The sequence below is a fragment of the Nerophis ophidion genome, linkage group LG05, assembly GCF_033978795.1.
Source record: "Nerophis ophidion isolate RoL-2023_Sa linkage group LG05, RoL_Noph_v1.0, whole genome shotgun sequence".
In the NCBI taxonomy this organism is placed as follows: domain Eukaryota; kingdom Metazoa; phylum Chordata; class Actinopteri; order Syngnathiformes; family Syngnathidae; genus Nerophis; species Nerophis ophidion.
The window spans coordinates 20,542,365-20,569,798 of NC_084615.1; the positions used below are offsets into that span (position 1 = coordinate 20,542,365).

The 27,434-nt window shown below is 37.6% G+C and overlaps 1 protein-coding gene across 5 annotated transcripts in view; it reads left to right on the forward strand.

The window, feature by feature from the left end:
- The window catches only part of klhl4 (kelch-like family member 4), a 164,970-nt gene that overhangs the window by 132,713 nt on the left and 4,823 nt on the right, over positions 1–27,434 (forward strand). For 4 of the 5 annotated variants that reach the window (XM_061900329.1, XM_061900326.1, XM_061900327.1 and 1 more), the window contains exons 6-9: positions 1,575–1,761; positions 1,822–2,046; positions 10,512–10,674; positions 15,575–15,787. In XM_061900329.1, the coding sequence (XP_061756313.1) occupies positions 1,575–1,761; positions 1,822–2,046; positions 10,512–10,674; positions 15,575–15,787 (788 nt within the window). Of the gene's footprint in view, positions 1–1,574; positions 2,047–10,511; positions 10,675–15,574; positions 15,788–27,434 lie in introns of all 5 variants that reach the window. The other variant, XM_061900325.1, reaches the window with a different exon arrangement.

Consider the following 27,434-nt stretch of genomic DNA (forward strand, 5'->3'; position numbering starts at 1 on the left):
TTAGGGTTGTTTTCGATTTCTGTACCTTTTTGTTGTAGTTAGAATCGAAAAACACAGGACGGGATGTTGAAACAGTCCTTTGTGCCAAATGTGGTGAGTACTCACTCGAGGTGTCCTTGTTGTTGAGAGTGGTAAACAGACAACGTGGGGTTGTGGGTCGTGGGGTGTTCTTGTAAGTTGTGTGGGATATGAGACTTGGTCAGGGTTAAATTCCAGGTCAATGCCCTTGCATCATTGGGGGTTTCGGCCTTCAAACACGATACACCCTCCGCAAAGGTGGCCCGCCGAAGGATGATCAGTCCTCAGCTTGTGTCCCGTGCTCAACTGTTCCTGAAATCCACCCTGTTATACTGCTGTTTTTGGGGCCCAACCGGGGTCCTTCCGCTTGAGCCAAATCCACTGGCTGCTTCTTTCAGCTGCCTCTGAGACTGCTCTGATGTTCCGCTGCAGAGCCTGACCGTGGCTACCGAGTTCCCTTAGCAGTCTGATGGTAGACAACGCCACAAATCCTCTGCATCCCACTTCAGCTGGATAGACTGGTGTTCCAGCCACGCTGCCTCGCTTCTTCTGTTAGGTCTGAGTAGCTCAGCTTCTTACGTTCGTAGGCCTCCTCTACAGAGTTCCCCCATGGGACTGTGAGCTCTGTTATGTAAGCAGTCTTCGCCGAAGGGGACCAGAGCACCAAGTCTGCACTGAGGCCGGTAGAGGCGAACTCAGGTGGGAAAACTGGCTGTTTGCCGATGTCTGCCAGCATCTTCCAGTCGCGGGCTATGTATAGATGTCCTGCTTCTGGTTTGGTGGAAAGCTGTTTGGGTGTTTTCCCGCCCTCTCGGGCAAACATTGTTGTCTTCACGGGATTAGATACTTTTGGTGGCAAGGAATTCCCTCCGGGTACTCCGGCTTCCTCCCACCTCCAAAGACATGCACCTGGGGATAGGTTGATTGGCAACACTAAAATTGGCCCTAGTGTGTGAATGTGAGTGTGAATGTTGTCTGTCTATCTGTGTTGGCCCTGCGATGAGGTGGCGACTTGTCCAGGGTGTACCCTGCCTTCCGCCCGATTGTAGCTGAGATGGGCGCCAGTGCCCCCCGCGACCCCGAAAGGGAATAAGCGGTAGAAAATGGATGGATGGATGGAATTGACAGCACTACGCATGCTCTCCGAGGGTGATGCAAGCTCTTAAGGACCTGCTTGTGTCGCCAGGTGTATCTCCCCTGCTTGAGGCTCGTCTTGCATCCTGTCATGATGTGTCGGAGGGTTTCTGGGGTTGGGCAGAAGCCACAGATTAATAAATATGTTCCTACCTGCAAACCTTGTCCGGAATAGTCCGTTTGCATCCCGGAGAACAAACTTCGCAGTAGGGTGCGACCCCCCTGTTTTGACACGGTTTCAGACTTTTTTAGGGAAAGCAGTCTGATATTTGAGTCAAAAAAACTAAATGATTATAAGTAAATGTTAAATATCAATAAATTAATAGATCCTGGTTTGTATCTCTTTAAATTGTGGTGTGTAGCTTCATACAGAAATTATTGTATGCATTTATATAAATACTCTCCATTGTTTTGAACAACAGCTCATTGCGGACCTGGAAAACAACAAGATGTTCTCTGATGACCTGGAATGTCAAAAACTGCTGATGGAGGCCATGAAGTACCATCTTCTGCCTGAACGCCGACCCATGTTCCAAAGTCCAAGAACCAAACCCAGAAAGTCCACAGTGGGGGCTTTGTATGCTGTAGGAGGCATGGATTCCACCAAAGGTAGTAGTCGTCTCCAGTACAAATCCAAGGATGAATCTAAAGTAGGATTCATGCATTTAGGCTCCACCACCATTGAGAAGTACGACCTGAGGACCAACACCTGGGTCCCGGTGGGAGTCATGAACGGACGCCGACTGCAGTTTGGTGTGGCCGTGATAGACAACAAGTTGTACGTGGTCGGTGGACGGGATGGACTGAAGACGTCCAACATGGTGGAGAGTTATAACCCTGTCAGCAAAGTGTGGTCAACCATGCCTCCCATGTCAACACACCGACACGGACTTGGTGAGTGGACCAAAAAAAGTATCTCGATACCTTTCGTTACTTTGATACTGACCACAAAACGAAAAAAGATTTTTTGATGCTAAAAAATATCGATGTAATCATAGTAGTATCGACTGGATACTTTGGATTAGTTTTGGATGATACCACACATTTAGGGAGCAATCCGATACCAAGTAATCACAGGTTCATACGTTGGTCATATTCAAAGTCCTCATTAGTTCAGAAACACATTTATTAAATTCATAAACATTTTTTTTTTTTAAACGAAAGAAGATTTTGCGATGCTAAAAAATATCGATGTAATCATAGTAGTATCGACTGGATACTTTACATTAGTTTTAGATGATACCACACATCTAGGGAGCAATCCGATACCAAGTAATTACAGGTTCATACATTGGTCATGATCAAAGTCCTCATTAGTTCAGAAACACTTTTGTTAAATTTATAAACATAAATTTTTTAGTTTTGGATGATACCACAAATGTAGGTATCAATCCGATACCAAGTAGTTACAGGTTTAGAAACACATTTATTAAGTTTACAAACATAATATACATTTTTTAAAAACTAAATAGGATCATGCAATGCTAAAAAATATCGATGTAATCATAGTAGTATCGTCTGGACACTTTGCATTAGTTTTGGATGATACCACACATTTAGGGAGCAATTTGATACCAAGTAATTACAGGTTCATACATTGGTCATATTCAAAGTCTTCATTAGTTCAGAAACGCATTTATTATGTTTATCAACATAACTTACATTTTTTTTGAACGAAATAAGATTTTGCGATGCTAAAAATATCGATGTAATCATAGTAGTATCGACTGGATACTTTTCATTAATTTTGGATGATACCAGACATTTAGGGACCAATCCGATACCAAGTAATTACAGGTTTATACATTGGTCATATTCAAAGTCCTCGTTAGTCCAGGAACGCATTTATTAAGTTTCTAAAAATATTATACATTTTTTTTAAACGAAAGAAGATTTTGCGTTGCTAAAAAATACTGATGTAATAATAGTAGTATCGACTGGATACTTTACATAATTTTTGGATGATACCACAAATTTAGGGAGCAATCCGATACCAAGTAGTTACAAGTTCATACATTGGTCATATTCTAAGTCCTGATTAGTTTAGAAACACATTTATTAAGTTTACAAAGATAATATAAAAACATTTTTAAACGAAAGAAGATTATGCGATGCTAAAAAAATATTGATGTAATCATAGTAGTATCGACTGGATACTTTACATTAGTTTTGGATAATACCACAAATTTAGGGAGCAATCTGATACCAAGTAGTTACAGGTTCATACATTGGTCATATACAAAGTCCTCATTAGTTCAGAAACACATTTATTAGGTTTCTAAGCATAATATCTATTTTTTTTAAACGAAAGAAAATTATGCGATGCTGAAAAATATCGATGTAATAATAGTAGTATCGACTGGATAATTTATATTAGTTTTGGATGATATCACAAATATAGGTATCAATCCGATACTAAGTAATTACAGGTTCATACATTGGTCATATTCAATGTCCTCATTATTTCAGAAAGGCATTTATTATGTTTATCAACATAACATACATTTCTTTTGAACAAAAGAAGATTTTGCAATTCTAAAAATATCGATGTAATCATAGTAGTATCGACTGGATACTTTGCATTAATTTTGGATGATAACACACATTTGGGAGCAATCTGATACCAAGTAATAACAGGTTCATACATTGGTCATACTCAAAGTCCTCATTAGTTCAGAAACGCATTTATTATGTTTATCAACATAACATACATTTCTTTTGAACGAAAGAAGATTTTGCGATGCTAAAAAATATCGATGTAATCATAGTTGTATTGACTGAATACTTTGCATTAGTTTTGGATGATACCACACATTTAGGGAGCAATCTGATACCAACTAATTACAGGTTCATACATTGGTCATATTCAAAGTCCTCATTAGTTGAGAAACACATTTGTTAAATTTATAAACATACATTTTCTTTTAAAGAAAGACGATTTTGCGATGCAAAAAAATATCGATGTAGTCAGAGTAGTATCGACTGGATACGTTATATAAGTTTTGGATGATACCACAAATGTAGGTATCAATCTGATACCAAGTAATTACAGGTTCATACATTGGTCATATTCAATGTCCTCATTATTTCAGAAACGCATTTATTACGTTTATCAACATAACATACATTTCTTTTGAACAAAAGAAGATTTTGCAATGCTAAAAATATCGATGTAATCATAGTAGTATCGACTGGATACTTTGCATTAATTTTGGATGATAACACACATTTAGGGAGCAATCTGATACCAAGTAATTACAGGTTCATACATTGGTCATACTCACTCAAAGTCCTCATTAGTTCAGAAACGCATTTATTATGTTTATCAACATAACATACATTTCTTTTGAACGAAAGAAGATTTTGTGATGCTAAAAAATATCGATGTAATCATAGTAGTATCGACTGGATACTTTACATTAGTTTTGGATGATACCACAAATTTAGGGAGCATTCCGATACCAAGTAGTTACAGGTTCAAACGTTGGTCATATTCAAAGTCCTCATTATTTCAGAAATGCATTTATTAGGTTTCCATCCATCCATTTTCTACCGCTTATTCCCTTTTGGGTTCGCGGGGGGCGCTGGCGCCTATCTCAGCTACAATCGGGGGGAAGGCCGGGTACACCCTGGACAAGTCGCCAGCTCATCGCAGGGCCAACACAGATAGACAGACAACATTCACACTCACATTCACACACTAGGGCCTATTTAGTGTTGCCAATCAACCTATCCCAAGGGGCATGTCTTTGGAAGTGGGAGGAAGCCGGAGTACCCGGAGGGAACCCACGCATTCACGGGGAGAACATGCAAACTCCACACAGAAAGAATCCGAGCCTGGATTTGAACCCAGGACTGCAGGACCTTCGTGTTGTGAGGCAGATGCACTAACCCCTCTGCCACCGTGAAGCCTAAACATAATATACTTTTTTTTTTTTTTTTAAACGAAAGAAGATTTTGCGATGCTAAAAAATATCGATGTAATCATAGTAGTATCGACTGGATGCTTTACATTAGTTTTGGATGATACCACAAATGTAGGTATCAATCCGATACCAAGTAATTACAGGTTCATACATTGGTCATATTCAAAGTCCTCATTAGTCCAGGAATGCATTTATTAAGTTTCTAAACATAACATACATTTTTTAAAATGAAGAAGATTTTGCGATGCTAAAAAATATCAATGTAATCATAGTAGTATTGACTAGATACGCTCCTGTACTTGGTGTCATTACAGTGGATTTCAGGTGTAGATGTGTTTACATTGTGACGCCAGTGAGCAATTGTATCCTCCTTTGTGTTAAGCGATTCTTCGTCCTACTTTTCAGAGGCAGTATAGTACCGAATATGAGTCATTAGTATCACTGTACTATACTAATACCCTAGAGTGGACTTAGACCTAAATCTATCTATAGCAGTGGTTCTTAACCTTGTTGGAGGTACCGAACCCACCAATTTCATATATGCATTCACCGAACCCTTCTTTAGTGCAGAATACAACGTTGTTCTTTTTTCAAACTCAAGACAAAGCGATATGTTTTTTTTTAACCAGTAAACAAAATGAACCATGCATGAACCTTGTTCGAAGAACAAAACCAACAAAGTGCAATAACTCACAAAAAATGACACACCTGCAAATCAGTGAGACTTCTGCTGTTTCCGTATCTATAATACGCAGATAGGGAGAAGTTTTTATTTACACGATGAGTCGGGTGTGTCCTTACCTCCGCCGAACCCCTATGGTTTGATCTAACCCGGGTTAAAAACCACTGATCTACAGCATCATCTTCATCAGCAAGGCACTATGATCTCGGAGGTGCCTGGGCTCGTTTTGTTGGAAAACTTCCAAAGGGCCTAAAGGGTGGATCATACTCCACTTCAGAATGTCACAGTACATTCTGGAATTCATGTTCCTGAATGGACCACAGAACTCGTGCAGCTCCAGACCGTGGTACACCCCACCTTAATGCGTACTATTAAGCTTTGTATCAATATAGTCCCGGAGTACTAAGTACAATCCCCGTTTCAATATGAGTTGGGAAATTGTGTTAATTGTAAATATAAACGGAATACAATAATTTGCAAATCCCTTTCAACCCATATTCAATTGAATGCACTACAAAGACAAGATATTTGATGTTCAAACTCATAAACTTTTTTTTTTTTTTTTGCAAATAATAATTAACTTAGAAATTTCATGGCCAAAGTAGTTGGGAAAGGGCATGTTCACCACTGTGTTACATCACCTTTTCTTTTCACAACACTTAATACACGTTTGGGAAATGAGGAAACTAATTGTGGAAGCTTTGAAAATGGAATTCTTTCCCATTCTTGTTTTATGTAGAGCTTCAGTCGTTCAACAGTCCGGGGTCTCCGCTGTCGTATTTTACGCTTCATAATGTGCCACACATTTTCGATGGGACACAGGTCTGGACTGCAGGCGGGCCAGGAAAGTACCCACACTCTTTTTTTTTACAAAGCCACACTGTGGCTAACATGCTGAATGTGGCTTGGCATTGTCTTGCTGAAATAAGCAGGGGCGTCCATGAAAAAGACGGCGCTTAGATGGCAGCATATGTTGTTCCAAAACCTGTATGTACCTTTCAGCATTAATGGTGCCTTCACAGATGTGTAAGTTACCCATGCCTTGGGCACTAATGCACCCCCATACCATCACAGATGCTGGCTTTTGAACGTTGTGTCAATAACAGTCTGGATGGTTCGCTTCCCCTTTGGTTCGGAGGACACAATGTCGAATATTTCCAAAAACAATTTGAAATGTGGACTCGTCAGACCACAGAACACTTTTCCACTTTGCATCAGTCAATCTTAGATGATCTCGCACCCAGAGAAGCCGGCGGCGTTTCTTGGATGTTGTTGATAAATTGCTTTCGCTTTTCATAATAGAGCTTTAACTTGCACTTACATATATAGCGACGAACTGTATTTAGTGACAGTGGTTTTCTGAAGTGTTCCTGAGCCCATGTGGTGATATCCTTTAGATATTGATGTCGGTTTTTGATACAGTGCCGTCTGAGGGATCGAAGGTCACGGTCATTCAATGTTGGTTTCCGGCCATGCCACTTACGTGGAGTGATTTCTCCAGATTCTCTGAACCTTTTGATGATATTATGGACCGTAGATGTTGAAATCCATGAATTTTTTGAAATTGCACTTTCAGAAGCGTTGTTCTTAAACTGTTTGACTATTTGCTCACGCAGTCGTGGACAAAGGGGATGTACCATCATTTTTTGGGAAGCTGTTTTTATACCCAATCATGGCACCTGTTCCAAATTAGCCTGCACACATGTGGCATGTTCCAAATAAGTGTTTGATGAGCATTGCTCAACTGTATCAGTGTTTATTGCCACCGTTCCCAACTTCTTTCTCACTTGTTGCTGGCATAAAATTCTAAAGTTAATGATTATTTGCAAAAAAAAAAAAAAATGCTTCTCAGTTTGAACATCAAATATGTTGTCTTTGTAGCATATTCAACTGAATATGGGTTGAACATGATTTGCAAATCATTGTATTCCGTTCATATGTACATCTGACACAATTTCCCAACTCATATGGAAACGGGATTTGTAGTCCTGGAGTACTGAGTACTTCAAAAGGTTTTTGCGGATCATGAATGTTTAAGTCGTCAAAGCTGCAAATGTAACCACTTTACCTTTTTAAGCCGAGCCAGAACAACAAAGTTGAGGAGAAATGTATTTTTTCCGGATGCTTGCGCCGGCGTGCAAGAAATTACACATTGCTTTGGAGCTGCGCCTTTTTGATATTTCCCATTTCCACGATCAAAGCGTGGCGGACTTGCCCCCCACCCCCCCGCTTCTCCTCGCCCTTCCCAAACAAATCTCATATCAGGAACCTTTTTTTTTTTTGATTCACAGTTGAAAGAGGTCTGGGTAACAGAACACGGAGATCTTGTCAAAGCATCCAACGCCGTGTGGTCCGGGGGGGGGGGGGGTCTTTGGCGAACCAGAGCGAGATCACACTTTCCAGATCACCTGGGTGCGTGTCTGATGTTTGCTTCGGCTCCTATCTTACCTGCTCTGATGTGCCGTGCATGTTTCCAGTCTAAATGTGACTGTTTGCCCACGTTCCTCGCTGCCGGCTCTGCGCATTGAGGGCCAAGACCCGGGAAAAAAAAAAAAAAATTGAAAATAAAACAGAGTTTTTCGCTTGACGAATTGTTGCGTGGCCTCTATAGATGCTATGTCAGGGGTCACCAACCTTTTTGAAACCAAAAGATACTTCTTGGGTACTGATTAATGCGAAGGGCTACCAGTTTGATACACACTTAAATAAATTGCCAGAAATAGCCAATTTGCTTAATTTACCTTTAATAGATACATCTATATATATATATAAAAAAAATGGGTATTTCTGTCCGTCATTCCGTTGTACATTTTTTTCCTTTACGGAAGTATTTTTGTAGAGAATAAATGATTAAAAAAAACACTTAATTGAGCTTTTTAAAAGAGGAGAAAACCCGAAAAAAATTTAAAGTAAATTTTGAAACATAGTTTATTTTCAATTTGGATTTTTTAAAATTCAAAATTCAACCGAAAAATATGAAAAAAAAATTAGCTAATTCAAATCTTTTTGAAAAAATTTAAAAAAGAATTTATAGAACGTCATTAGTAATTTTTCCTGCTTAAGATTAAAAAAAAAAAAAAGATTTATTTTTGCTTTCCGAAAACCCTCACTTTGAAAATAAAACAAGAGTTTTTCGCTTGAAGAATTGTTTCGTGGCCTCTCGAAATGCTGAGTTGTCCTCCGGGCCTCTCGCCAAACTCTCATGTTGTGTCAAAGCAGAATTGTTGACAAAGTATGAAAGAAAACAAGACAAAAGGCAAAGAATCAAACAGAGACAGAATTAAATTTGGACTTTGATCTGAGGAGAGACATGGCCACTGTACTCTCTGTCCAGTCCTGCACCATGCTCTGCCCCAAGATCGTACTCCTCCTTCTTTATTTGACTTTCTCCCCCTCCCTGCCAACAGCTGCTTCCTGAGGGAAGTGGGTTGTAAACAGCGTTGCCTTTAGTTACCGAACAGTTCGAAGAGAGTCCTATAAAATAGTTCAAAGAGAGTCCTATAAAATAGCTCAAAGAGAGTCCTATAAAATAGTTCAAAGAGAGTCCTATAAAATAGCTCAAAGAGAGTCCTATAAAATAGTTCAAAGAGAGCCCTATAAAATGGTTTAAAGAGAGTTCCTTAAATAGTTCAAAAATATTTTGTAAAATACTTCAAAAAGAGTTCCTGTGGAAGTTGGGCAGATCCTGCCATCGGTCCGCTTTGTAGTCCCAGTGGAGTTTTACGAACATTCTTCTTGGAAGGTTTTAGCCTTTTTTGTCTTCTTGTCCAGAACACAATGTAATACAAAGTTTTTGGGGATAATTTAGAAACAATCATTCTAACATTTACTGCCGTCATATTGCAGTCCACACCAGTGGTTCTCAACCTTTTTTTCAGTGATGTACCCCCTGTGAACATTTTTTTAATTCAAGAACCCCCTATTCAGAGCAAAGCATTTTTGGTTGAAAAATAGCAATAAAGAAGTAAAATACAGCACTATGTCATCAGTTTCTGATTTATTAAATTGTATAGCAGTGCAAAATATTGCTCATTTGTAGTGGTCTTTCTTGAATTATTTGGAAAAAAAGATATACAAATAACTAAAAACGTGTTGAAATATAAACAAGTATTTCAATTCTAAATAAAGATTTCTACACATAGAAGTAATCATCAACTTAAAGTGCCCTCTTTGGGGATTTGACTAATTCTAAACATTTCTTCACAAAAAAATTAATCTTTAACATCAATATTTATGGAAAATGTCCACAAAAAATCTAGCTGTCAATCCACGTATTGCATTGTTGTATTTTTTTTTTTACAGTTTATGATTTTACATTCATATTCTGTCGAAGTGTTATTCAATAAATATATAAAAGATTTTTGAATTGTTGCTATTTTTAGAATATTTTTGAAAAATCTCATGTACCCCTTGGCATACCTTGAAGTACCCCCAGGGGTACACGTACCCCCATTTGAGAACCACTGGTCTACATATATCTCGTATGTGTTACTGCCATCCACTGGTCACACTTATCATTACACTATGTACCAACTACAATTTATACCGATTTTTTGGAGAAAATGAAAGGCTTTTAAGTGCGCCTTATAGTCCGAAAAGTATGGTATGATATAATCTAATTTATTATTCTCATCAGAAACGTAAATGTAATGTAACAAATGGCCGATATGACATATTTTGTAGGAAAAGGTATGTGCATAAACAAAACAAAGCCTGCATTGGGAGTCCGGAGTAACCACCCGTGCCCGCAGGTATCGCCGTGCTGGAGGGCCCCATGTACGCTGTCGGGGGCCACGACGGCTGGAGTTACCTCAACACGGTGGAGCGCTGGGACCCGCAGGCCCGGCAGTGGAACTACGTGGCCAGTATGTCCACACCCCGGAGCACCATGGGAGTGACCGCGCTCAATGGGAAGTAAGTTAAGGAAAAAAAAAAAACTTCCTGACCATCTGCTGCTTTTGTTTCCAGCCTGGGGACAAAGTTGAGGGAAAATATGAAGCCATGACAGACAAGCTTGTAGCATAAAGAAAACAAAAACATACCGCAGTTTCAGTCAGACCGTCACTGCCATTGGAATCTGCCACTTGGTGTAGAACACGGGTGTCAAACTTGTTTTCATAGAGGGCCACGGCGCAGTTTTGGTCGGGCCGTGTTTAACAATGAGTAATATGTGTATATACATGTATATATATAAAATATATTAACAATATGTTTTTTTACATAAGCTGCAAAAAAATATTAAAATGTTACTTTAAAACTGGCAGCTCAGTCACCATAATGTGTTTTTTTTTACATATAAAAAAAGGTATAAATATAATGGAATGGAGAAACAAAACCACTGTTTTGGTGGTAACATTCAAGCAACAGAGCTGCCAGTTTTTTTGTTTTTGACCATAAAATCTTGTTGTTTTGATGTTTTTGTTGTTTTTTTTTTAAATGTTACAGTGTCCTACTGTATATGGAAAGAAAAAAAAACAAGTACCAAAGTTGATTTTACCGTAAAAAAAACTTTTACCCTAAAATCTATTGTCAATTTTACGATATAAAAACAGGGATGTCAAACTGGTTGTCATTGAGGGCCACATCGCAGTTATGTTTGCCCTCAGAGGGCCGATTTTAACAATGTGTCATATATGAATATGCTGGTTAACAATATATATTTTTACATAAGCTGCCAAAAAAATATTTAATTTTCCTTTAAAAACTAGCAGTTCAGTCACCATAATGTGTTTTTTTTTTTTTTTTTACAGCATATACAAATGGTATAAATATAATGGAATGGAGAAACAAAACCACTGTTTTAGCGGTAAAATTCAAGCAACAGAGCTGCCAATTTGTCAGTTTCTTACCGTAAAATCTTGTTGTTTTAATGTTTTTTTTAACGTTTTTTAAATTTTTTAGTGTCTTACTGTATATGGAAAAAAACACAATACCAAAAATGTTTTTATGGTAAAAAAAAACTCTGTCGGTGAAATTTTACCGTAAAATCTATTGTCAATTTTACGATATACAACAGGGATGTCAAACTGGTTTTCATTGAGGGCCACATCACAGTTATGGTTGCCATCAGAGGGCCACATTTAACAATGAGTAATATATCAATATACATGTGTATATATAATACATTAAGAATATATTTTTTTATATAAGCTGCCAAAAAAATATTGATATTTTACTTTAAACTGGCAGCTCAGTCACCATAATGTAATTGTTTACAGCATATTAAAAATGGTATAAATATAATGGAATGGAGAAACAATAACACAGTTTTTAGAGTTGAAATTCAAGCAACAGAGCTGCCAATTTTTAATTTTTTAAGTAAAATGTTGTTTAAATGTTTTTTGTGTTTTTTTTGTGTTTTACAGCAGTGGTCCCCAACCACCGGGTCGCGGCCCAGTACCGGGCCGTGGCCCGATTGGTAACTGGGCCACAGAAGATTTTTTTATTACATTTTATTTAAAAAAATAAAATTAAAATAAATTAATAAATACAAAACCTCCCTTTTTCATGACAAAAACGTCCCTTTTTAATGACAAAGAAAAAAAAAAAAAAAAAAAAGCCGTAAAATTTATTGTCAATTTTAACATCTTGATATTATAATCCATTAATAATACAGTATTTTTTTAAGCCAAAAAGCAGTTTGTTTCATGCCAGGTATTTGATGTTCCAATATCAAAAAGTAAAATTAAAGAGATTTAAAGCGCTGGTGTGGAATGTTGTGAGCACTCAGCATAGTTGTGATGCACACCAGGAATGTGAGTGTGAAGTATCGAGGACATAGTTGCACAACTTCAAGTACATTCTTGAAAAAAAACAAAAAACTGTAGCAACATATTAGTGAGAAGTGTAATTTTTTTTAACGTTATGGATTATGGTTGCACAATTCTTCATCAAATTGACATTGTGGTTTTAATTACTGCAAAAGACATCTCTCCTCCGTCCCTGGCATTTAAGTAACAGACATTAGGGATGTGCGGATCGATACTGAAATACCGATACCAGATTTTTATGCTCTAATATTAATGCTCAAATCAATATTATTTTGTTATTTTAATTCAGGGGTGTCAAAACTTTTTCCACCAAGGACCCGATTCTGAAAGAACAAAGTATGAGGAGGCCAAATTATATTTTTTTCCATTTAAAAAAATAATAAGATAGATATTGTGTCAGTTTTGTATTATAGGTGACTAAGTATATTATTATGAATTATTAGTTAAAATTTTTTATCTTTTTTTCCCATTTTATACCAATTTTTGGGGGCTTTTTTTTTTTACATTTTATAAGAATGAAATACCCATACAATTATTTAACTGCTTAACCTCGGGTGTCAAAAAAATTCTGTCTGCACAAAAATACAAATTTTTATGTTTATTATTGTTGTAGTCATTTTTCAGATGGATTCATTAGTTAGTATTGTTTAAATTTTTATGAACAAACAAAACTTGGTTTATATTTTAAGTGTATTTTATTTCTTATTCTGAGAGCTTCTAATACTTTGGATCAGGGGTGTCTCAACTGTTTCCACCAAGGGCCACATACAGAAAAAAGTCAATATTGGGGAGACCATTCAAAAAAAAAAAAAAAAAAAAAAAAAAATATATATATATATATATATATATTCCAAAGACATGCACCTGGGGATAGGTTGATTGGCAACACTAAATTGGCCCTAGTGTGTGAATGTTGTCTATCTGTGTTGGCCCTACGATAAGGTGGCGACTTGTCCAGGGTGTACGCCGCCTTCCGCCCAATTGTAGCTGAGATAGGCGCCAGCGCCATCCGCAACCCCAAAAGGGAATAAGCGGTAGGAAATGGATGGATGGATATATATATATATATATATATATATATATATATGTAGGTGTGGGAAAAAATCACAAGACTACTTCATCTCTACATAACTGTTTCATGAGGGGTTCCCTCAATCATCAGGAGATTTTAATGGAAGCATTCACATACAATGGTTTATATAGGGCACAGAGTGGGTGGGTACAAGCAGGCGTAGGGTGTGGTGATTGGCTCATGTGTTACCTAGGAGGTGTTTCCGTCTGTGGCGGCATGTTGAAATGATTTCACTGCGCTTGTTGAGGGATGATAGATGTGGATGATATATAATAAACAGTTTCTCTTTTAAACATAGGTTGCATCTTTTATTAACACTGTTGTAAGGTGTGCTTGATGCAAGAATTTGCCATGTTATTGAATATTCAACATTATTGTCTTTGAGGTTCCAAATGTGTTTGCTGAGTTCTGTAGAATTCCGCAAAGTCTGGTTTCTAAAAGAGGCGTTGTGATTATTCCATCTTGTTTTGAACGCTCCTTCGGTTAATCCTACGTACGTGTCGGATGTGTTAATGTCCTTGCGTGTTACCTTTGCTTGGTAAACGACTGATGTCTGTAAGCACCTTCCCAACTTATTGGTTTCAGAGTCATTTAGTCCGGGGGTAGGCAGTCCCCCAGACTGCCTACCCCGATAATCCAATCAAGACATATATATATATATATATATATATATATATATATATATATATATATATATATATATATTTTATATATATATATATATATATATATATATATATATATATATATATGTCTTGATTGGATTATCCAGAGAATAGTGCTCGATACCGTGGTATAGCGCAATATGTTTGTGTGGGAAAAATCACAAGACTACTTTACCTCTACAGAACTGTTTCATGAGGGGTTCCCTCAATCATCAGGAGAAAAAAAAAATAAAATTAAAATAAATAATAAAAAAAAAAATCTCCTGAGGATTGAGGGAACGCCTCATGAAACAGTTCTGTAGAGATAAAGTAGTCTTGTGATTTTTCCCACACCTACACACACACACATATATATATATATATATATATATATATATATATATATATATATATATATATATATATATGTATATATATATATATATATATATATTTATATATATATATATGTATACAGACACACACACAGTTATATACAGTATATTTATATATATATATATGTTTATATATATATATATATATATATATATATATATATATATACATATATATATATACACACACACATATATATATATATATATATATATATATATATATATATATATATATATATATATATATATATATATATATACACAGTATATGAGCTCCCACCATCAGTGTGTGAGTGAATGGGTGAACGTGGAAATAGTGTCAAAGCTCTTTGAGTACTTTGAAGTTAGAAAAGTGCTATACAAGTACAACCCATTCATTTATTTGTAACATTGAACTGTATTTACACCTTAAAACATCACTTCTGTTTAATTCAGGACCTTAAAAAGAGCAGTAAAAGGAAACGTAGTCACGTCCGTTGTCTCCTTGATTAATACAAGTCACCCTTGCTCCTGATGGGTCGTGGTTAGGGTCTTGCATGGCAGCCCCCGCCATCAGTGTGTGAATGGGTGAATGCAGAAATAGTGTCAAAGCGCTTTGACTACCTTGAAGGTAGAAAAGCGCTATACAAGTACAACCCGTTTATTTATTTACACAATAAAACGTCACTTCTTTTTAATACGGGACCTTAAAAAGCAGTAAAAGAAAAGCTTTCACGCTCGTTTGTGCTGAAAAGAAACGAGGCTGCCGTTTCCACCATGCAGTTATTTCTGCATCTAGGTCAAAATCGACAACAATAAACAGTTATCCCAGTCTCTGCTGTGTTGCTGCTGGGCCTGTGAGCTCCACTATCTTAAAAAAAAAAACACTCATGTGATGATATTATTTCTAGTGTCTGACTAAGCCTGGGAATGTTTGGTCCGTCCCCCCAGATTGTTCGCAGTCGGGGGCCGGGACGGCAGTTCGTGCCTGAGGTCCATGGAGTGCTTCGACCCTCACACCAACAAGTGGAGCATGTGCGCCCCCATGACCAAGAGGCGGGGAGGGGTGGGCGTGGCCACGTACAACAACTTCCTGTATGCCGTGGGAGGACACGACGCCCCCGCCTCCAACCACTGTTCCCGGCTCTCGGACTGCGTGGAGAGGTGAGCGTAGACAAAGAAATGTTAGATTCTGGACGCGGTGGACCAGGGGTCACCAACGCGGTGCCCGCGGGCACCAGGTAGCCCGTAAGGACCAGATGAGTCGCCCGCTGGCCTGTTCTAAAAATAGCTCAAATAGCAGCACTTACCAGTGAGCTGCCTCTATTTTTTAAATTGTATTTATTTACTAGCAAGCTGGTCTGGCTTTGCTCGACATTTTTAATTCTAAGAGTGACAAAACTCAAATAGAATTTGAAAATCCAAGGAAATATTTTAAAGACTTGGTCTTCACTTGTTTAAATAAATTCATTCATTTTGTTACTTTGCTTCTTATAACTTTCAGAAAGACAATTTTAGAGAAAAAAATACAACCTTAAAAATTGTTTTAGGATTTTCAAACACATGTACCTTCCTTTTCTTTCTTGACAATTTAAATCAATAATCAAGTAAATTTATTTATTTTTTATTGGAAAGAATAATACCATCCATCCATCCATCTTCTTCCGCTTATCCGAGGTCGGGTCGCGGGGGCAGCAGCCTAAGCAGGGAAGACCAGACTTCCCTCTCCCCAGCCACTGGATCCCGAGGCGTTCCCAGGCCAGCCGGGAGACATAGTCTTCCCAACGTGTCCTGGGTCTTCCCCGTGGCCTCCTACCGGTCGGACGTACCCTAAACACCTCCCTAGGGAGGCGTTCGGGTGGCATCCTGACCAGATGCCCGAACCACCTCATCTGGCTCCTCTCGATGTGGAGGAGCAGGGGCTTTACTTTGAGTTCCTCCCGGATGACAGAGCTTCTCACCAAAAAATAATACATCAATTTAAATGTAATTCTTCATTTTAGCTTCTGTTTTTTCGACAAAGAATATTTGTGAAATATTTCTTCAAACATATTATGATTAAAATTCCCCAAAAAATATTCTGGCAAATCTAGAAAATATTTTGAATTTCTTTTAAAGGGGAACATTATCACAATTTCAGAAGGGTTAAAACCAATAAAAATCAGTTCACAGTGGCTTATTTAATTTTTCGAAGTTTTTTAAAAATGTTTACCCTTCATGGAATATCCCGAAAAAAGGCTTTAAAGTCCCTGATTTTCGCTATCTGTAAATCCACCCGTCCATTTTCCTGTGACGTCACATAGCGGTGCCGATACAAACAAACATGGCTGACACCACAGCAAGATATAGCGACATTAGCTCGGATTCAGACTGGGATTTCAGCGGTTTAAGCGATTCAACAGATCACGCATGTTTTGAAACGAATGGTTGGAGTATGGAGGCAGATAGCGAAAACGAAATTGAAGAATAAACTGAAGCTATTGAGCGAATAGCTATTGACGCTATTCGGCCACGTCTGCCTTAGCATCGCCGGTAAAATGTGCAGACCAAACGTTCGGAACTTTCGCCTCTTGCAACTTAAATCCGTCGATTGGTAAGTGTTTGTTTGGCATTAAATGTAGGTGGAGGGAAACGTTGGGTGAAAATATAACTAGAAATGTACATACAGCTAGCCTAAATAGCATGTTAGCATCGATTAGCTGGCAGTCATGCCGCGACCAAATATGTCTGATTAGCACATAAGTCAACAACATCAACAACACTCACCTTTGTGATTTCGTTGACTTTATGGTTGGAAATGCATCTGCTTTGAGTGTCGCAGGATATCCACGCATTCTTGCCATCTCTGTAGTAGCATAGCTTTCGTCGGTAAAGTGTGCGGAACCATTTTGTCGGCTTTCCCCATACCCTCGTATTTTGAACAAATTTCGTCCAATTTCTTGCCACTTTCGCATCTTTGGGCCAGTGGTGCAACTTGAATCCCTCCCTGATAGTGTTGCTACACCCTCCGACAACACACCGACGGGGCATGATGTCTCCAAGGTACGGAAAACAGTCGAAAAAAAGGAAAATAACAGAGATGAGACCCGGTGTTTGTAATGTGTTTGAGAAAATGGCGGCTTTATTACATAGATGACGTCACGTTCTGACGTCATCGCTTCGAGAGCGATAAATAGAAAGGCGTTTAATTCGCCAAAATTCACCCATTTAGAGTTCGGAAATCGGTTAAAAAAATATATGGTGTCTTTTCTGCAACATCAAGGTATATATTGACACTTACATAGGTCTGGTGATAATGTTCTCCTTAAATATTTTTGTTCTGGAAAATATAGAATAAATAATGATCTGTCTGTTAGAAATATAGTTTGGTCCAATTTGTTATATATACTCTAACAAAGTGCAGATTGGATTTTAACCTATTTAAAACATGTCATCGAAATTCTAAAATCGATCTTAATCAGGAAAAATTACTAATGATGTTCCATGAATGATTTTTTTAATTTTTTCAAAAAGATTCGAATTAGCTAGTTTTTCTCTTCTTTTTTTCGGTTGAATTTTGAATTTTAAAGAGTGAATTGTGAATAATTATTATATAGCGCTTTTCTCTAGTGACTCAAAGCGCTTTACATTGTGAAACCCAATATCTAAGTTACATTTAAACCAGTGTGGGTGGCACTGGGAGCAGGTGGGTAAAGTGTCTTGCCCAAGGACACAACGGCAGTGACTAGGATGGCGGAAGCGGGAATTGAACTTGCAACCCTCAAGTTTCTGGCACGGCCACTCTACCAACCGAGCTATACTACCCCAATAATGATCTGTCTGTTAGAAATATAGATTGGATTTTTACCTATTTAAAACATGTCATCAAAATTCTAAAATTATTCTTAATCAGGAAAAATTACTAATGATGTTCCATAAATTATTTTTTAATTTTTTTCAAAAGGATTCGAATTAGCTAGTTTATCTCTTCTTTTTTTCGGTTGAATTTTGAATTTTAAAGAGTCAAAATTGAAGATTAACTGTTTCAAAATGTCATTTTCGTTTTTTTTTTTCCTATTTTCTCCTCTTTTAAACCGTTCAATTAAGTGTTTTCATCATTTATTCTCTACAAAAAACCTTCCGTAGAAGAAAAAAAAATGTATGACGGAATGACATATATGGTATTTATCTGTTTCTATATATATTTATTGTGAGAAATCATTAAGATGATCAGTGTTTCCACAAAGATAAATATCATTAATTATTAATAACAACATAGAGTTAAAGGTAAATTGAGCAAATTGGCTATTTCTGGCAGTTTATTTAAGTGTGTATCAAACTGGTAGCCCTTCGCATTAATCAGTACCCAAGAAGTAGCTCTGGGTTTCAAAAATTTTGGTGACCCCTGTTGTGGACTTTTCTCATCAGGACTGACTCACCACAAAAGTCATACTTTTCCTCAGTTGTTTCATTAACAGGGGAGTAGTGCCATCTAGTGGCCACAATAGACATGAACATAGAGCCTAAAGTACTGGAGTTGGAGTCTGCTCAGCTCCGTTTTAACATAACATATTTATTTTCCAAAAAGTATCTTATTAAAAAAAAATATATATATTATTTTATCAGTATTTGAAAAAGAATTCCAAGATTTTTAAACACATTTTTTAGTGTATTTTTACAATGATTATTGAATTAATTGATCTAAAATTATTTTTTTTAGGTTGCATCTTTTGGATCATTGGTCCCCAACCACCGGGCCGTGGCCCGATTGGTACCGGGCCGCAGGAAAATGTTTTATTAAAAAAAAAAAAAAAAAAAAAAAAAAAAAATCAACATAAAAAGCACAATATACACTTACAATTAGTGCACCAACCGCAAAAACCTCCCTTTTTCATGACAAAAACGTCCATTTTTCATGACAAAGAAGAAAAAAAAAAAAAAAAGGATCTTCTAGATTTAAAGAAATTCAAAAGACTTTTAAATAAGATTTAAATTTGATTCTACAGAATTTGTAGATTGGCCAGAATATTTTTATTTTTTATCTTAATCATAATAACTTTGAAGAAATATTTCAAAAATATTCTTCCTCGAAAAAAACAGAAGCTAAAATTAAGAATTAAATTAACATTTATTTATTATTCTTTACAATAAAAAATTAATAAATACTTGAACATTGATTTAAACTGTCAGGAAAGAAGAGGAAGGAATTTAAAAGGTAAAAAGGTAAATGTGTTTAAAAATACTAAAATCATTTTTAAGGTTGTATTTTTTTTTTAATTGTCTTTCTGAAAGTTATAAGAAGCAAAGTAAAAAAAATTAATGAATTTATTTAAACAAGTGAAGACCAAGTCTTTAAATATTTTCTTGGATTTTCAAATTCGATTTGAGTTTTGTCTCTCTTAGAATTAAAAATGTCCAGCAAAGCGAAACCAGTTTGCTAGTAAATAAATACAATTTAAAAAATAGAGGCAGCTCACTGGTAAGTGCTGCTATTTGAGCTATTTTTAGAACAGGCCAGCGGGCGATTCATCTGGTCCTGACGGGCTACCTGGTGCCCTGCTTTAGATAAAATTTGTTTCTTAAAATGTTGAATTATTATTATTTTATTATTATTTAATATTATTATTATTATTATTATTATTTTATTATTATTATTATTATGGGCCTGCTGCAATGCAAGCAGCACATATTATTATTGCTCATACTTCACAGTTTCTTATTATTATTATTATTATTATTATTATTATTATTATTACACACGTTTTAGCTAACTTTACATTTTTTCCCTCACAGCCATACACCCGACAGTCATATAACCTGGTATGTGACACATGCTAACTGATAGCATGCTAACATTAGCATGATAGATTTTTGCGCAAAATTTGCAACCGTTTATTCCCGAGTCTTAGAACTTAGTAGGTGGCAGTTGTAAACTGTTAGCATCCAAACTTAAGCACGCTAAGAATAAAGTGCTAACTTTTTTAGCCAATTGTATTTTTTTTTTTTCTCTAATTCACCAGCCATACCCTTTAGGGTCATATAACTTGGCATTTAAAACAAACTATTATCATGCTCACATTAGCTTGCAAGATTTCTTAAACTCTGAGACAAATACTTTAGATATTAATGTTATACTTATTTTTTTGTGTATCTTAACAATCGTTATTAAATTAATTTATCCCAAAATATTATTTTAGGTTGCTTATAATTACCTTTAGATGGAAAGTGCTTTTCAAAATGTTGAAATATTATCATTATTATTATTATGATTATTATGGGCCTGCTGCAATGCAAGCAGCCCATATTATTATTGCTCATACTTATATGATAGATTTTTGCGCAAAATTTGCAACCGTTTATTCCCGAGTCTTAGAACTTAGTAGGTGGCAGTTGTAAACTGTTAGCATGCAAACTTAAGCATGCTAAGAATAAAGTGCTAACTTTTTTAGCTAATTGTATTTTTATTTTTTTCTCTAATTCACCAGCCATACACCTTAGGGTCATATAACTTCGTATGTAACACAAACTAACTAAAACAATGGTCATGATAGCTTTCAAGATTTGTAAACGCCGAGACAAACACTTTTGATTTTAATGCTATATTTGTTTTTTTGTGTATCTTCACAACGGTTATTGAATTTATTTACTTAAAAATATTTTTTTAGGTTGCAAAAGTACTGCTTATAATTTCCTTTGGATGAAAAGTGCCTTTTAAAATTTTGAATTATTATCATTATTATTATTAGGATTATTATGGGCCTGTTGTAATGCAAGCAGCCCATATTATTATTTTCCATACTTCACAGTTTATTATTATTGTTATTATTATGATAATAATAATTATTATTATTATTAGCCATACACCTGACAGTCATATAAACTGCTAAAATTCCAATTATTATTATTGTTTTTTTAAGAAATTCGACCTTAAAGTTGCGTTATGGCTGTTTTGCAATCATAATACTGTAGTGTATCTTTACAATGGTTATTGAATAATTTACCTAAATATCTTTATTTTTGGTTACAAAAATACAGCTTACAATTTCCTTTTGATGAAATCGATTTTCAAAATGTTGAAATATTATCATTATTATAATTATAATTACATTGTATGAGTTAATTTGAACAGAGTATGCAATTTTGCATGCATTTTTTTAATCAACATTTCTTATATGACAACTTTATATTCTGGAAATCTATTAGATAGATAGATAGATAGATAGATAGATAGATAGATAGATAGATAGATAGATAGATAGATAGATAGATAGATAGATAGATAGATAGATAGATAGTTAGATAGTACTTTATTTATTCCTTCAGGAGAATTCCTTCAGAAAAAATAACAATTTTCAGCACAATCCCTTTCAAGATCAGACAAACATTACAGGGAGACAGAACAGGATCGTTGTTCATTTATTTTAAAATATTAAAATAAAATAAAAATAATCGGTCCAAGCCTGGGACCCTGGAGAGGGGGTCCAGACTGAGGCCAAGGGAAAAAAAAACAACTCATAGCCATGGTACACATCCCTCTTAATTAGACACATTTACTAGGATAATTCTGGAAGATCCCTTATCTGCTTATTGTTTTAATAGTGTTTTAGTGAGATTGTAAAGACATACCTCGAGGTCGGATGGCTTCGGTGAACACCAGTGTCTCAGAGAGAAGCCGAGGAGCCAAGCTCACAGCTGCCTTTTTTGACAGCTACTGCAGGAGGACGAATAATCCACTGACGTCTCTGGTAAGATATATATCACAATTTTCCCATCCAAAAACATGCTGGATGACGTAGAGAAACATGTTCGCTTGACCGCTCTGTGTTAAAGCTTCACAACAAACAAAGAAACACCGGCTGTGTCTCGGTGCTAAAGACAGCTGTAATACACCGCTTTCCACCAACAGCATTCTTCTTTGACGTCTCCATTATTAATTGAACAAATTGGAAAAGATTCTGCAACACAGATGTCCAAATTACTGTGTAATTATGCGATGAAAAGAGATTACTTTTAGCCGTAAGTGGTGCTGGGCTAGTATGTCCCCTCCAACCGAAACGTCACAAACGCGCGTCATCATTCCGCGACGTTTTCAACAAGAAATTCCACGAGGAATTTAAAATTGTAATTTAGTAAACTAAAAAGGCCGTATTGGCATGTGTTGCAATGTTAATATTTCATCATTGATATATAAACTATCAGACTGCGTGGTCGGTAGTAGTGGGTTCCAGTAGGCCTTTAAAGGGGAACATTATCACCATTTCAGAAGGGTTAAAACCAATAAAAATCAGTTCCCAGTGGCTTATTTTATTTTTCGAAGTTTTTTCAAAGTTTTACCCATCGTGGAATATCCCGAAAAAAGGCTTTAAAGTGCCATATTTTCGCTATCTGTGAAGCCACCGTCCATTTTCCTGTGACGTCATCCAGTGATATGCATGCTATCCAGGCGGATATAACAGCAAGATATAGCGACGTTAGCTCGGATTTAGACTTGGATTTCAGCGGCTTAAGCGATTCAACAGATTACGCATGTATTGAAACAGATGGTTGGAGTATGGAGGCAGATAGCGAAAACAAAATTGAAGAAGAAACTGAAGCTATTAAGCGAATAGCTATTGACGCTATTCGGCCATGTCTGCCTTAGTATCGCGGGTAAAATGTGTAGACCAACGATCGTAAGCTTCGCATCTTGTGACACCGGAGCAACTTAAATCTGTCGATTGGTAAGTGTTTGTTTGGCATTAAATGTGGGTGGAGGGAAAGGCTGGATGCAAATATAGCTACAAATGTACATACAGCTAGCCTAAAAAGCATTTTAGCATCGATTAGCTGGCAGTCATGCCGCGACCTGATATGTCTGAATAGCACACAAGTCAACAACATCAAAAAACTCACCTTTGTGATTTCCTTGACTTTATCGTTGGAAATGCAACAGCAGGTTATCCATACATCTCTGTGCCATGATTGCCTTAGCATTGCCGGTAAAATGTGCAGACCAAACGATCGGGACTTTCGCATCTTGCGACACTGGAGCAACTTAAATCCTTCTATTGGTAAGGGTTTGTTTGGCATTAAGTGTGGGTGGAGGGAAACGCTGGATGCAAATATAGCTTTATGGAGGCAGATAGCGAAAACTAAAATTGAAGAAGAAACTGAAGCTATTGAGCGAATAGCTATTGACGCTATTCGACCATGTATGCCTTAGCATCGGCGGTAAAATGTGCAGACCAAACGATCGGGACTTTCGCATCTTGCGACACTGGAGCAACTTAAATCCGTCGATCGGTAAGTGTTTGTTTGGCATTAAATGTGGGTGGAGGGAATGGCTGAATGCAAATATAGCTACATATGTACATACAGCTAGCCTAAATAGCATTTTAGCATCGATTTGCATGCCGTGATAATCGATGCACATTCTACGTAAATCCACTTGAATCCGTCCCTGATCGTGTTGTTCCCCTTTAAGGAACTTTAACCAATGAAAAAAAAAAGTCATAGGTTGCATTATAGCTGTTTTGCAAGCATAATACTGTAGTTTTAATACATACCAGGGGCCAGTTGTGAGTGCATTCCACTTTTAATTGTCATTTGCAATTTGAAATCTTGTAAAAACTTTGAAAAATATCACACGGGCAGACCCGAAACCCCAGAAAGCGATCAAATATCATCACAATGCTAATTCCAGCCATCGACACGGTGGTCATCGACATGAATCAGGCTCTCCGCAGAGCCATCGCGATACGCCAGCTGCTCCACCAAGATTTTCAGCGGCATGTACTCAAAGTAAACTCCCGCCGGTGAGCACCGAGGCATCTGTGATTCAAGTAGGCAAAGAGGAGTGTTAAAGGCCTACTGAAACCCACTACTACTGACCACGCAGTCTGATAGTTTATACATCAATGATGAAATATTAACATTGCAACACATGCCAATATGGCCTTTTTAGTTGACCAAACTGCAATTTTAAATTTCGTGCGGACATATCATGCTAAAATGTCTTGTTCCAGCACCGTTCACAGCTATAAGTCGTCTCTTTTCATCGCATTATTACTCAGTTTTACGGACATCTGTGTTGCTGAATCTTTTGCAATTTGTTCAATTAATAATGGAGACGTCAAAGAAGAAAGCTGCAGGTGGGAAGCGGTGTATTGCGGCCGCCTTTAGCAACACAAACACAGCCGGTGTTTCCTTGTTTACATTCCCGAAAGATAATAATAATAATGGATTAGATTTATATCGCGCTTTTCTATTGTTACATACTCAAAGCGCTCACAGAGAAGTGGGAACCCATCATTCATTCACACCTGGTGGTGGTAAGCTACATCTGTAGCCACAGCTGCCCTGGGGTAAACTGACGGAAGCTTGGCTGCCAGTTTGCGCCTACGGCCGATCCGACCACCACCAATCATTCATTCATCATTCTTTCACCAGTGTGAGCGGCACCGGGGGCAAAGGGTGAAGTGTCCTGCCCAAGGACACAACGGCAGCGACTTTGATGTCCATTGGTGGGAAGCGAACCTGCAACCCTCAGGTTTCTGGCACGGCCGCTCTACCCACTACGCCATGCCGCCCCTATTCCCTATTCCCGAAAGATGACAGTGAAGCTTTACTATGGAACAGAGCGGTCAAGCGAACGTGGTTCCCTACCACATGTCAACCGGCATGTTTCGGTGAGAAAATGGTGGTTATAAGTCGGCTCTTACCGTAGACATGAGCGGAGAGCTTGCGTCGTTCCTCCTGCAGCTGTCAAAGAGGCAGCTGCGGACTCTCTTGCCTCCTACCGCCGGCCGCCCACCACCCGTCAGATGCTTCCACTGGCCCCACTGGCTTCCTTCGCCTTGTCGAGAAACATGACTTTCCTCGAAGACACTGGCGGTCACCACACCCCTCCGACTTTCAGGTTGTACAGGTACGACCATATAATCTCACGAAAACACTAGTAATACAATAGGCAGGTAAGGGATTTTCCAGAATCATCCTAGTAAATTTGTCTATTAACACCTGAATCGCTCTGCCGTCCATTTTGTGTCTTTTTTTTTCTAGTCCTTCACTCTCACTTTCCTCATCCATGAATCTTTCAACCTTGTTCAATTTAATGGGGAAATTGTTGCTTTCTCGGTCCGAATCGCTCTCGCTTCTGGTGGCCATGATTATAAATAAACAATGTTCGGATGTGAGGAGCTCCACAACCCGTGACGTCACGCACACATCGTCTGCTACTTCCAGTACAGGCAAGGCTTTTTTATTAGCGACCAAAAGCTGCGAACTTTAAATTTGTCTAATAACATCTGAATCGCTCTGCCGTCCAGTTTTTTTTTTCTTTTTTTTAGTCCTTCACTCTCACTTTCCTCATCCATGAATCTTTCATCCTTGCTCAATTTAATGGGGAAATCGTTGCTTTCTGGGTCCGAATCGCTCTCGCTTCTGGTGTCCATGATTATAAATAAACAATGTTCGGATGTGAGGAGTTCCACAACCCCTGACGTCACGCGCACATTGTCTGCTACTTCCAGTACAGGCAAGGCTTTTTTTATTAGCGACCAAAAGTTGCGAACTTTAAATTTGCCTAATAACATCTGAATCGCTCTGCCGTCCAGTTTTTTTTTTGTTTTTTTTTCTAGTCTTTCACTCTCTCTTTCCTCATCCACAAATCTTTCATCCTCGCTCAAATTAATGGGGAAATTGTCGCTTTCTCGGTCCGAATCGCTCTCGCTGCTGGTGGCCATGATTCTAAATAAACAATGTTCAGATTTGAGGAGCTCCACAACCCGTGACGTCACGCGCATATCGTCTGCTACTTCCGGTACAGGCAAGGCTTTTTTATTAGCAACCAAAAGTTGAGAACTTTAAATTTGTCTAATAACATCTGAATCGCTCTGCCGTCCAGTTTTTTTTTTTTTTCGAGTCCTTCACTCATACTTTCCTCATCCACAAATCTTTCATCCTCGCTCAAATTAATGGGGAAACCGTCGCTTTCTCGGTCCGAATCGCTCTCGCTGTTGGTGGCCATGATTGTAAACAATGTTCAGATGTGAGGAGCTCCACAACCCGTGACGTCACGCGCACATCGTCTGTTACTTCCGGTACAGGCAAGGCTTTTTTATTAGCGACCAAAAGTTGCGAACTGTAAATTTGTCTAATAACCTCTGAATCGCTCCGCCGTCCAATTTTTTTGTTTTTTTTCTTTCTAGTCCTTCACTCTCACTTTCCTCATCCACAAATCTTTCATCCTCGCTCAAATTAATGGGGAAATCATCGCTTTCTCGGTCCAAATCGCCATGATTGTAAACAATGTTCAGATTTGAGGAGCTCCACAACCCGTGACGTCACGCGCACATGGTCTGCTACTTCCGGTACAGGCAAGGCTTTTTTATTAGCGACCAAAAGTTGCGAACTTTAAATTTGTCTAATAACATCTGAATCGCTCTGCCGTCCAGTTTTTTTTATTTTTTTTATTTAGTCCTTCACTCTCACATTCCTCATCCATGAATCCTTCATCCTTGCTCAATTTAATGGGGAAATCGTTGCTTTCTCTGTCCGAATCGCTCTCGCTTCTGGTGGCCATGATTATAAATAAACAATGTTCGGATGTGAGGAGCTCCACAACCCGTGATGTCACGTGCACATCGTCTGCTACTTCCGGTACAGGCAAGGCTTTTTTATTAGCAACCAAAAGTTGCGAACTTTAAATGTGTCTAATAACATCTGAATTGCTCTGCCATCCAGTTTTTTTTTTTTTTCGAGTCCTTCACTCATACTTTCCTCATCCACAAATCTTTCATCCTCGCTTAAATTAATGGGGAAACCGTTGCTTTCTCGGTCCGAATCGCTTTCG